Consider the following 13,769-nt stretch of genomic DNA (forward strand, 5'->3'; position numbering starts at 1 on the left):
CAATGCGTTTTCATTGTAAGTTGGTGAAAACTAGAAGACTTAAGAAGGATGTAGTCACATTGATGAGAAGTAGGGCAGAAGTTCCAAGTCTGTGTTAACAGAAGTTGGGACATTCTGAAAGACATTGGGGTCACGCAGTGGGTTAGGCTGTCCAGGGATAAGTCGTCAACTGTCTTTATCTACGAATAAATTATTTTGGTAGTGAACTGTGGCGTCGCACCCCTTCGGTGGGAGCAGAACCTGCCAGGGCGCTGTCTTTTTCAGGTGTGCGACCCGGACGGCACGACCGGATCCTGAGCGACTAGAGACACGTCCGTTGGGATGGAAGTATACCGTCCCGGTATTAGTTTTTAGGTGTACACGGGGTAGTCTATGAGCTAATAACTGTGGCGAGTGGTTTCTAATGTCGAGTAACCACTGGAATGGAGTCTACAAGAATCCGATAATCATGTGTGGTTTATTCAGGTTAGAGCCTTGTCAATAAATCTCAACAGAGGGCGATCTCTGCAGTTTTAAATGTACGAACGAGCAGCCGTAAAGGGTGCAGTGTCCCAATTCAAGGAAAATTCTCCGCCAGGCGGAGGCGCACAAAAAGTACCCCCCCCCCGAGATTGTTTCGAAAAGAGGGGGTCTGTTTGGGCCAAGAAATGGTGGGATTGTGTCAGTATGGCCCAGGATCATCTCTGTAGATTCAAGGGCACCCATCTGGGGGCAAATCAGACAAAAATGGGATTGAAAATTAGTCAGAAGAGCCCAAGGAAGGTGAGGGGTGTCATTTGAAAAATGGCCGCTGGGAGGGCTTGGCAACATTCACTTTTTGGGGGGTGAGTTTGTTTTGGGCGGATAATTAAAAAATTCATTGGTTAACCCACTAAAAATTGAAAATCAAATGAAACCTAAAGGACCAAACAACACATTGTTTTTTGTTTGAGAGGCCTCAGGGACTTCAGTTGCCTGCCATGGGGCTCCAACTTGGTTGATTATACACTATTTTCAATGGAGCTTGAATTGGTTCAGTGCACCCTTATAGCTCGCAGTACTGCCGGTAGCCAATCGGCGTACCCCGGGCGGTCCTTCTCCTGCAAGCTTCCGGCGAACACCTCGCGCGCCCTCTACGTTAGCCCGCAAGTATCAAATGTTCCTCTGTTGCGTTACAGTACGAACTATTTTTGTCATTTTAGAAATGCAGCACGCTGTGCAAATCTATTAAGGTGCATCTAGTGCAAAGCCGTATTTGACGTGGTCCATTAAAACACTTTGTGCCAGGTCATCTGTGACGGAAATTTAGATTTCTTTGTGTCATAAGTTTATTACAAAGAGGACTCCAGTATGTAAATGGTCATGGTTAACATTTTCAAAAATAACAAATCACATCTAAGAAATAAACATAATTACCGTTTCATTTTAAGACATCCTACATGTAAAACTTCCAAGCCAAAGCAACGAAAATCGTGATGCATTTCGTCGAATAGCTCATTTGATTTGAATGTTCACATCCCATTCAGAAAGTAATAAGTATAGGCCTACTTGCAACTAACTTCTGATCTCTTTCAAACAAGCACTGCGATCTCTGTCAATGACATCTGGTAGTGTAAAATGCACTAAAATGTATGCTGTATCATCCCTTAGTGCCTTAGCTGCACCAAGTTCATAGTATTAATAACCTGCAATTGACGTGTTCACGAAATCTTCATCCTTCTATTTTGTCCTCAAAATTTTACAAGTGTCAATGAAATAGTTTCCAGCAAAAGTTTAGATATTCTGAAATAAAGTACATGTAATACAAACGGTTAAACCAGGGCTCTCAACTGTCATCCCAATCCTAGTATTTTTGAAGTAGGCAGGTTGAGCAATTTGTAGAGGGACTGTGTACGGTATCCACTGAGTCTCTGTATTGTGTTATCACTATGTTGTCATAACCCGGAAGTTCAAATATTTTTTGGTGCCACTCTGCTTTTATTGCTGCTTTTTATTGCTGCTGGTCTGTCTCAGATCCATTAATTTCAGTACATTCGACTTAGTAGGGATATAAATAAATCTGATTCATTTTAAGAATACACATTTGTGTCTTTTGATGCTTGCTTATTTGTGTAAACATCAGGGAGATTGCAGTCCGTAAACTAAAACTTTTAAGCGAACCCGTCGTAGGACACGCCATCCCGCCATGTAACCGTGACGACAAGATATATAGTTTTTGAATCAGTTTGTGCCTTTTTCTCTTATTCTGCAAAGGCTCGTTAACACCGACATTTCCCAGCATGAGAGAGTTAGAGCAATGCTCGTTTTTCCTTGTCTGATTCTTTTACAAGCAATAAAACTGATTTCCCTAAAGCAGTGTGAAATCAAGCCGGGTCAGGGTCAGTGGTAAACGACCCTGTATGTCTGCAGCATAAAATGTAGAAACTGTAATTTGCCCATCGATTAATCCACGGGGCGGCGTATACCTGTCTGTTGGGTGCCATCTGATTTTTTCTTATGCATCATGCATACCAGCTGTCACGTTAGTGGAGATCTATTATACCTCCTTTGTACGCGCATAAACAATCATGCATGGTTATCTTGACGAATCAATCACCTTCATGAACACAATCTGGCATGCATCTCGTCCGATGCACAGCGACCATATTTCGGTTCAACTTATTTTTGCTGTGTCCTCTCCGCAATATTGTATTCTTTTGTGTCGTCGCCGCTTAAAACTTTCAGCGAAACCCACAATTGTCCATCTTACCTGTTTTCCATTGGAGAGGGCTTTTCAATCACAACACCGTAAGTGTGGCATTTTCATACAACCCTGCTTGTTTATTTCTGCATTGCGTTCAGCCGATAGAGTACTATCGAGGCTTATGTCCACTCGAGCTCGCAGAGGTGCAAAAGAGAGAGTGTACATTTAGATGAAAATCAATTTTCACAGGAATGTATCCAATCCCATTGTGCCATCGCGTAGGCGCCATGTGTACGCCTCGATTATGCCCCACAAACCAGTTCCTCTGGCTTTTCTGACGCAGTGCAGCTATGGGAAAACACGGGGCACCACAGGCTCTCCCCAGCCTGGCTGTTGGTTATCTGTATTAAATCCGCATTAATGTGCCATACATGTTGAGCACTCTTATTGTTTAGGTTGGGGAGGAAGCTTACCTGATTAGACCACTCGAGGCCAACCAACTACGGCCCTGATTTCTGTGTTATCCGCCACTCCTGGCTAATATGCACTTAGAGTGGAAACCTACCTCATTAAAACAAGCACAGGCGACGCCCGTAAAGATTCCGCACTAGTTCAGTGTTAGTGAAAAAAGAATTTCAATCGCCATCCTCTCTCATGTTTCCACGTGACAAGAAATTGCGTAATTTTACATAGAAACGGAGTCTCTTCGGGGAAACGTACCTTCAGCAAACAACCGTGTCATGGAGTCTCGTATCACTAGCTATACCAATGTTGTTTAACGACCCGATTCTGATCAAACATGCATGTTTGCGTGTTGGCTTCATTTTTCCTGCTTTATGATACATCATGGGCACGAATCTCTTTAGAAACATATAATCATCGAGCAAGCAAATTTTATGAGTACACTAAAGTATCACTATTGTACCTTGCTAGTATTACACCTTGAACATTGAACTCATCGCTGACCTTATTTGCAAACCTTTTGGTGTTTGTGTTTATACCAGATATGTGATAACCCTGCCAATACAGCGCCGCTGGATGGTTGCAGTGGACAAGTGTTTTCCCATTCGATGCATCTTGTCCTAAATATTACCGACAGCCAACAAATATTCAACATCATGAAACTTTGCAGTGGAGCTTCACATCTAACGCTTTCGACCAGATTTCTAATTATGCTGATTTTTGCTTGGACGCTCGCTCTAGCCGTTGACGGAAGAACCCGTCCGCCGAATGTTTTGCTATTCATAATGGACGATGTTGGAATGGGAGACATAGGGTGTTTCGGCAACGACACGATCCAGACGCCTAACATTGACGGTTTAGCCAAGGAAGGAGTCAAACTGACCCAGCACCTTGCGCTGCCGCTGTGCACGCCCAGTCGAGCTGCCCTTATGACTGGCCGGCTGCCTATACGATACGGTACGTTTTTGTTGGTACAGGTGATTTTATCTTTACCTTAGTCTGGATGCATTTTGTCATTGAGACCTTTATGGATAGCCTAATGATACACATGAATGAAGGTGCGCTTGCGAATTTCAGTCATACCGTCGTCTTGCCAGGTAATTATACGGATCATATCGATACGATTATCGAATGGCTTGTAACTGGATCGGGACAGATTGGACCGTCAAGTTCTAAAATCCAACAACCCATAATCTTCGTATATTTTAGGTTGACTTAATTACCTGTAACAACAACAAAACGCCTGACACCTACATTAGGCCGTATTTCGTTTTAGAGCTCTAGAATGTATGGAATTCCATTACTGCCATTTTACTCATCGCATGTGTGGCGTTATTGCTCGGGTCCGCCGCCACAGGCGACGTCAACAGCGCGTAGTCACGTCCTGCCGTCGCGTCGTGCCGTCACCCCTAGTTTTGTACTATTTGTATGCTGCCTGTGTACAGGATGTCCCAGAAAAAAAAACCAAAACCTGAGGAAAGGGGTTAACATGCCCAAACCATGAGATATGATTATAATGTATAAGGATCTCCGAAAAGTAGAAGCAGTATGCTTTCTAATGATACCTTGATGGTATCCCTCCTCCGAACATTTCTGTGATTTTCTTTCACTAGTATTTGGGTGGCGCTGCTTTGATGGCAGCCACAGAATTGATGACCCCATTCTATCTTGTAAACGATTTATAAAAATTCGCACAATTTCTCACGTTGTAGAAAAGGTTCAGGTTTAAGTATTTATGGAGTCATTTTAGTATTTGTCGTACTATGACTAGTTTTTTTTTTAAAAAAAGATGAACACAACTTCAGCAGATTACACATTAATGAACCCTTCTTCGCCCTGGCATACATGAAGTTCTTCGTTGCCTATCCAACCAACTTGACTACGGAGTGCTTTTCATTTTCCTGAAAATTATACATTAATTTTGCTTTATTTATTAATACTCTTTTGTGTATAATGTGATACAGATAAAACCCTAAAATGCTAGGGGGAAGGAGTACCCAACTACCATGGTTACTTGAACTGCAACGGGTCTGGCTGGCATTTGCCCTTTACATCATTAAAACTCGAATGTTGCAGAAGGAACAGTGCCGTCGACAGTTGATACGGTGTAGTTATTTTCCCCTCTCCAAACTAAACGACCTTCTGTAGTACTGTACAAGATGCCACTTTTAACTCCATGACTCATGTAACATTTCCTGAGCAGTCCGTTACTTCTATTTTATGAATTAGTTTGTCGTGTAACTTTCCCCCACTTCACATTCAACGATTTTTCAAAATTTGCATATGATTTAACTATTCACCTTGACATAATTGTCAGGAGATGAGCTGGTCTGTCATTTGTTTGAAACAGGTTACTCCTATCCTGAAATTTGTGGCATTCTGGAGATTCAGCGTGGTGTGCCTTGCAGGTATTGAATGGGGAAATTGCTCCCAGAAGTGTTTGAGACGAATGTTCCTCAGGCCAGACTTTTTTTATTCCTTGGTCCTCGAGCTTTTGGGCAAGTTGATTGTACGTATCATGTTCTTTAACTTGGTGTGCGCCCTCTCTAGCAAAAATATGAACAGGCCTGCAGACTGCAAACGGCACAACGATGTGACGGTACGTCGATTCGACGATGCGACGCGTAAAATGGCAGTAATTGAATTCCATAAAGTGTCGAGCATAGACGTTGTTTTGTTTTCACGTGGATCAACAGTCGTAGACTATCTAGTTGTGACATAACTGTTGTAGAATGAGGACTACTTTATGGAAGGACTTCAGGCATCTTACCAGGATTGGTTGTCCATCCCATTGCAAAATAAAAGTTTGTCTCGTTTAAGATAAATTACAAAAATTAAACCATGGTAACACTAGTTATTTCGTTTGTATAACACATCATTAAATGCTCATCATCTTTCAGTGTGTCAGTTTAGCAGTTTGAATTGATTGTGGCGTCTCTGCATCTCTTGTGGCTATAAACGCTGCTGAGGTGAATCTTGGTAGCAACTTAGCAGCATATCCAGCACTTGGTGTCGGGGGGGGGAATTCAAAAGCGAATGCGGCTTTGGGCTCATTCAACATGATGTTGGGGGAAATATATATCAAAAGCCTTACTCGAAGTCAAAACTTCTTTGCTTTAATTGTGTTGTTTTCTTAGGTTTTTGGTGCTTACTTTCTTACTTACAAAGTATTTTTGTTAAAAAAAATCAGTCAGGAGGGGCAAGATGCCCCATCCAACCCCCCCCCTCCCGCTGGATACAGCGCTGTGGCAACAGGTGTCATGTGGAAAATAATATAATGAACTAGTTCGGTTTTCCAAAGAGTAAAGGTCTTTCGAGAACAAAGCGCACGCATGAGTCAGCGTATGGCTGCGCTCATAGGACCATTAGTCTCCATTCATAAATACCTCAGACAGTCTCCCTAATGAACAACGTGCAACTTGACCGTTTATTAACATTTGACAATGCCCGCTGAGAAGTGATAATCCTCGCTGTGTAAGTCTTCGGCAGGCACCTGGATGTGAGACAGTTTAATCGATTCCGATTGGTCAAGAGTCTGTGTGCGCGGAGCTGACCACGCGCGTGCTAAGTCCATAAAAGGAGATTCTATTTCACAACTTGCACAAGGAATATACACGATAAAATGGATGTGGGTTTTCGGGAAAATGAAAATACAGATTCCAGAGTAAAATCCTTGGCAATCCATCATATATTGACTTCTTTTGACTCTCTGACTAAAAGGTGATTATGACTGGGGATAAATATGTGCTTATAAACTAACGTTTAAGACCGGCTCAGAAGAGCGAATGCTGATAATTCCCATGCCGCAGGCGAGGGCATTACTCTCGTCCATTGTTTCGAGCAGGTCATATGGACGATTATTATTCTTATAATATTATTGTAATGGAGATGAGTCACGTGTGTTCGGTCCCCATAGACTGTGCGTGCATTTAGTTTGCGTATTTTCGCATGCACAATAGTGACATATGGTCGTCGGCCTGAAAATTACTGGAGTACATGACACATGTGAGGGATTTGTACTGCCATTTCCTTTGAATACCTCATATGTGAATAAATTGCTAAGAATCTGTCAAATGGTGATATTTAATAACTTTTAGTAAGAAAGATCTCTGGAAAATAATAAAAACAAGTGTAAAATTTCAATTTTAGAGTATAAGGATAATTATGAAAAATTTAAAAGGCACAAACAAAAACTTGCCGTTCTCATCCATACGGTTTCCTTCTTGCATTATACCGTATTCTCATTAGAGCATTCATGATACTCCTCACCATTCGGAAGTACAGAAATGTCAGGGAAAACCCGTCAAAACTGAACAAATCCCCTCTAAAATGTCGGTTTCACTTCCAACTTTTGACTCCGTTACTTTCGAGGTACATGACAAGGACGGGCAAAAATTTGGCAGAAAATGGATTTTTATAGTGTGCAAGTTATCAAGGGACTTCGAGTGTTTAAATTCGAATTGGTGAGGGGCAAACAACTTTATCTGAGCTTGATTTTGATCAATTACTTTTGGGGTCCACCTGTCTGAGTCAATAGCTGGCTTCTTAAGCTGTAGTGGAATTCAGTGCGCATGCGCCCCAACTAAGTGAGGGGTATGAACATACTTGCTATCGCGGGCGCGTGTAGATGCTCCCGAAAAGCATTATACTGGGCATGCACAGTTGGAATATCGAAGCGGCTCATTATTGTTGACTGTCGTGATGTGGGATCTGACGTTTTGAAAAACCAACGGGACACATATTAAACATTATTGTCCACCACAACCCTGAATTCTGTTTGAAATAAAATAGATACAGCAAACTATGACCCATGGCCCTAGTATATTTGAGTCATACATCAGTTTACTGTTTATATTCTATCGATTGATAGGTATGGGGGCAGAAGGAAGAATGAGAGTATTTGTCTACCTGTCGGCACGTGGTGGCATACCTTCTAATGAGACAACCATGGCAGAATTACTGAAAGAAGTTGGGTATTCTACGGCGTTGATAGGTTGGTATGGATTATCACAAAGGACAGACTTGAAGGGCAAAATAGATAGCTGATGCCTCTCACTCTTATGTTTTGTGCATTAGGCCTATATTATTCTTGAACGTATGAGAAACATGCCGACGTCTGCCACCAATTTCATGAGATTTTAGTGTACGGGTGCACAGATGGGAGTTTCTGTTCACAATGAAAAGGGGTGGTTTACAAGGAAGATGGTCAAGGCGGTCAAATGGTGCATCTTGCACAACTTAACTCATACTCAAACCGAAGATCATTTTCCTGTTTTCCCAAACAAACTATCAGTCAAATAAACGATAGTTTGGTTATACGCGCTAAATTTCATTTTTATCTGCAGAGACTCAAAGTTAGATAAAAATGTATGAGTATTCATCCTTTGTAACCTGCACTCGAACAAATGGAGTGTTAAACTGGTGTTAATTAACACCCTTGATATCCACATGCGACAACAATGAACTGGTGCCATCCTTTATGGAGACCGATATGTTACATTTACACCACACTTGTTGCATTGTCGTATGCATCCGCAACCAACAGGTAAATGGCACTTGGGCATATCATGCATCGATAAGGATTCCTGCTCCGATCCTAATTCGCAAGGATTTGACTACTTCTACGGGCTTCCTGTTACCAATTTACGAGACTGTGGCACAGAGAGCACTGTCTCCTATGCATGGGCCAAGCCACGGAGGGTATACACAAAGATGGGCTACTCTGTGATAGGCGCCCTTGTAGCTGCTATTTTCCTCAAGTGGGTGAACATCATTGGCTGTAGGGGCGTTGTTATGTTCCTATTTGTGGCCCTAGCTGCGAACGGGTCCTTGTTGGTGTACTGGAAGGCTATTAGGATCAACTGTGTCTTAATGGAGAACCGTAGGGTCGTCGAGCAACCCCTTCAATATGATCACCTGACAGAAAGGCTACACAACCGCGCCATTCACTTCATGGAGAGTCACCGGCACCAGCCCTTTCTTCTCGTCATGTCCTTCGTACAGGCTCACACGGCGCTGTTCAACAACAACCGGTTCCGCAACCACAGCGTGCATGGCCGCTACGGCGACAACTTGGAGGAGATGGATTGGAGCGTAGGGGAGGTTCTCAGGTCATTGAAGAATCTGGGCCTCGAGAACAACACCTTTATATATCTGACGTCAGATAATGGAGGTCACGTGGAGGAGTTCACGGACGACGATGTACGAGAGGGCGGGTGGAATGGAATCTTCAAAGGTAGGCCGTCTGTGAAAACTCTCTGCCAGTGCCCTGCGCTAGTGGTGTGACGGGGGTGAAACTACTGGTGGGGCGTCTGGGGGTGCAAACGAATTTGTAAGGGCACTTTAAAAGTACAGTAACAGTGGCTCCTATAATATAAATGGTTTATGTTAATTTCAAGATTTCAACCGGTGGAGGGAGACCAGTTCAAAGGCACCACACTGATGGTGGTGGGGGGCACCGTCCAAAGGCTCCTGTAGTAATACCACTTTCCTCCTCAATGCCTTATCGCTGATTGAGACACTTATACCATGTAAACTCAGATTTTTGAGTTAGGCTTATAGGCTATACGCCTTGTTGATGCCGTGCCGAACTCAAATGATTTAATTTGTTAAAGTTCGGCATGGCAATAGCACGGCGTTTAGTCTTGGTCTCTGAATCAGAAGACTGTCAGGGCATACTGATTTAGCAGCGAATATTCAAGGGTTAATGGGTCGGATTAAACTGTAAAAACTATATACTCTGTGATATGCAGGCGGTAAAGGTAGCACATGGGAAGGTGGTATCCGAGTTCCAACTGTTGTGAAACTCCCTGGCGTCATCCCAGCGGGCACCGTGGTATCTCAACCCACGCACCTACCGGACATCTTACCAACTGTGGCGCGAGTCACCGGAGTCACACTGCCCACTGACCGGCTCTACGATGGCCGAGACCTGATGCCACTGCTGATCTCCAACGACAGCAGTAAGGTTGTGCACGAATTCATGTTCCATTATTGCGGAAGCTTTATCACTGCTGTCAGATACACGCCAATAGGGGGTGAGTGAAAACGCGTTAAGTTAATAAAACTAATAGATTTGGCTATTCATTGCATAGTTCTCTTAGGCCAGTAGGCCTTTACCCAAACTCTCTCGTGGAATGTGGTTACATTTACAGAAAAAAATTAATCTCAATGCATTACAACTGTAATGTACAACTTCTTTACTTCAGCTTGAAATGAATGTTTCAGTGCGTATTAGCATGTCCCCTATAGCAATAACTGGTAAATACCTGTGACCACTTTGCTCAACCTCTTCCACAGGTGACATCACATACAAGCTTCACTTCACAACTAGCCGTCTCGTTCCAGGGATACACGGTGTCATGGGTTGCTTCCAGACTTACACGTGCGACTGTACAGGCAGTTTCACGGACCGCCACGACCCACCCCTAGTGTACAACCTGACCATGGACCCCTCAGAGACCAGTCCACTAGACAGCAGTAATCCAAGAGTCCAAGGGGTTGTCGGCAAGGTTGGGGAAGCGGTGGCCAGGCACCGCAAGACGATTCCCCAACAGCAGTTGCATCAGTTTGGTATCCTGCAGTTGTTTCCCCGACCCTGGGACCGACCACGTTGTGGGAGCTTTCCTTTCTATTCATGTACTGACCCGTACCTCGTACTCCTAAAAACCAGGAAGAAACAGGCTACGTGGTAACTAATGCTACTCTAAGCTACAACTTCTTCTGAAGTTTTGCATGTGATAATCGGGTAGTTAAAAATATTGGCAAAATAACCCGAATAGTCCCGAATCCTCCTAAATTAATATTTTTTTGCACATACCTTTGGTGACGCCTGGTAAAATTTTGAATGACTTTGTCGTGTTGCTCTTCATCTTCTCTATATAATTCATTACTCCAAACAGCTGTTTCGCAAAATTTAATTAAATTTTTTGAAGTTGTCCAAATGCTCCTAAAAATACTGACAACGATTGTTTTGGTCGTTGAATGTGATGGAAACCCCCAAAAGTCAAAAACTGTAGGAAAACGGGATGCTTAATATAATCATCATACTCTTATCATACCTCCCCCAAGCAGGCAACCGGTTTCAAATTATTTTTTATACTAGAGGACATTTCTTTTCACACAGGATTTAAAAAACAATAAAGAAGATATCCTTTATTCTTGAAAATGTTAGGGTGTTTGTTGTTGTTGTTGTTGTTGTTGTTGTTGTTGTTGTTGTTGTTGTTGTTGTTGTTGTTGTTGTTGTTGTTGTTGTTGTTGTTGTTGTTGTTGTTGTTGTTGTTGTTGTTGTTGTTGTAGTGGTCCCCTTTGCTTGTTTAAATGGCTACGCCAGCCAGCAAATGACTATACCAAAATCCATCTGCGGGGATCTCCTGTGTTTTAAAATGGAAAAGACCATGGACGTATCTTATTAATTTTTAAATCATTTTTCAGTATATTTGTTTCAAATTTTGTGCAACTAGGCTCATAATTAATACGGTGGTTTATTGTTGTCTAATCATTTCAATGTTGCGCGAGGTGATTAGCAGTTTGCCGGAGCAGATTAATTATCCGCACAGGCAAGATTGTTATCTTCCTTGGGTTTATCTTGAAATGGTGAAGCATGACACTACTCTTTCCAGGCAAACACTGATTCGCCCTTTTGAAATAGTTATCCGCCCGGGGCGAAATACTAATGCACCCGAGCGAATTAGAGGGCCAAAATACGCTTAGATAGATAATATGTAAATAAAAAAATACCTGGCCATGGAATTAAATGTGAAAAGTGGTGGAGTACACAAGGGTGGGGTGGGGCCACTGGGGAACACCCCCCCAAAAATCTATGAATCTCCATTGAGTTTATATAGCTATGCAACAGCAGCGTATTTTCTTGTTGCGCTACCTTGAATGTGTCCACCCCTGCCCCCCCCCCGAACATTTAGCACAGTTACACCACTGTTGAAAGCGGACGCGGGGAAGGGACACCATTATGGCACCAGAGCTGCATGCGTTTCCCGAACAGCGCCCCCAGTACACTAGACGGCGCTGTTCATATCAACGCAGCTCCTTATCGATATGCAGAGAGCAGCGATGCAGTGACAGCGGCACCAGCTCCCGTCAAAAAAAATTGCTGATCACTTTTGAAAAATAGAACCTGAAAGTAAAAGGTCACGCAGTGAGCTTCCGGAACCCTCGCGCAGCGGTCCGCCTATGGGGATTTTTCATGGGGTCGTCCTACCACTTTCGATAGTTTTTGGAAGAATGATTTCTAACTGAAACCATGCAACACTCACTGGCATGTCGGAATTTTCCCTTCGTTCTCGTCAAGTAATATTAAGGAAAAGTTACCTGGAGATCATGGGTACAAAACGAATTTCATTGACGATCTTTCACTCATTTGTCTCCTTGTTCATGCATGTTTGTATTGGCCTCATGCATACGTGGAAACGAGACGGTTGCAACTCTGAGATTTACCTATACCGGTACCGTGCAGTCGCAGTGGGTTCAAGATTCAGTCCATTTGACCTGACGTACTTTGCTTTAAGTTTATTTCCTTTTATATGACAAAATCCTAAAGAGAATTTGGTCTGTTTTTATTTTGGCTACCGTGAAGTATGATTTCGTAACTGTTCATGTGCGTATCATGATACTGTGACGAGACCACATTCAAGTTTGCACTGTTCTTCATCACTGCCATATTTTCAATTTTCAGAAGTGACACTGTAACTGATAGACTTGGGAACGTTCACTTTTGGAGAGTGAGTTTGTTTTTGGTGGATAATTAAACATTTCATTCGTTAACCTACTAAAAATTGAAAAACAATTGAAACCTGAATGACCCCAAAATATTTTCGGTTGACTGCACCGGGACTGCGCTGCCGCCGAACCGTTTATTTTACATGTACGTTGTTTTCAATGGAACTGCGCCCCCCGTATATTGGGGTAGTCCAGTAGACTCGCCACAAGTCTGGGGTTAATTCAACTCGTAAACCCGGCGCCATATGTGTACACAAGATTACGAAATTTTCAACATGTATAAGTCCCATTTACACTCTGGTTGTTTTTAAACCACTCACAAAGTCACTGTGCTTTCATATGTTACTTATATCGCCCATTTTTTGTACTACTCGAGGAGATATTACTATGCAATCTTTTTGTATAATAAAATTCCCATTGCGATCAGCTGATTCCGTAGTGTAGTGGTTATCACGTCCGCCTAACACGCGGAAGGTCCCCGGTTCAAGCCCGGGCGGAATCAATCCTTTTGCGTTTTTCCACGGTTTTGTTTCCCTTAACCAAACCAAACGGTGCATGTTCGTAATTTTTGCTTTTTTAAATATTTTTTTTTTACTTCCACATCTAAATTTTCAAAACATCGAAGCCTCGGTCTTACAGTTAGCGCCACAAAAATGTGATCAACATCGTGGAGCCACTGCATGGGAGTGAGAAATAGACATTTTCACTGATAAAATAATTGTACATGCATGCGCACAAATGGCCTTGGCCGCACATGTACGGAGTTGTTTATATTCCTCCATGGTTTACATGCGCACTCACCACATTACTATGAATTTCGAGGCAGGAGACGTCAGACATTGTTCCAACACTTCTTTCCGCGGATGGAGACCATATCATTCATTTTTAACAAAACGCAAACAAATAAAGT

At 42.7% G+C, this 13,769-nt stretch overlaps 1 protein-coding gene and 1 non-coding gene across 2 annotated transcripts; both read left to right on the forward strand.

The window, feature by feature from the left end:
- Positions 1–2,572: 2,572 nt before the first annotated feature.
- Positions 2,573–11,291, forward strand: LOC110986341 (steryl-sulfatase-like). Its single transcript, XM_022248130.2, has 6 exons — positions 2,573–2,766; positions 3,667–4,081; positions 7,995–8,117; positions 8,670–9,359; positions 9,877–10,161; positions 10,424–11,291. Exons 2-6 carry the CDS (start codon positions 3,733–3,735, stop codon positions 10,816–10,818), a joined length of 1,842 nt encoding a protein of 613 aa, XP_022103822.2. The 5' UTR covers positions 2,573–2,766; positions 3,667–3,732; the 3' UTR covers positions 10,819–11,291.
- Positions 11,292–13,288: 1,997 nt separating this feature from the next.
- Positions 13,289–13,361, forward strand: Trnav-aac (transfer RNA valine (anticodon AAC)). Its single transcript has one exon. It is a non-coding gene; the product is annotated as a tRNA-Val (tRNA).
- The last annotated feature ends 408 nt before the right edge of the window (positions 13,362–13,769 follow it).

This window comes from Acanthaster planci, linkage group LG01 (assembly GCF_054643075.1).
Source record: "Acanthaster planci isolate LZ-2023a linkage group LG01, COTS_SCS, whole genome shotgun sequence".
Classification (NCBI taxonomy): Eukaryota; Metazoa; Echinodermata; class Asteroidea; order Valvatida; family Acanthasteridae; genus Acanthaster; species Acanthaster planci.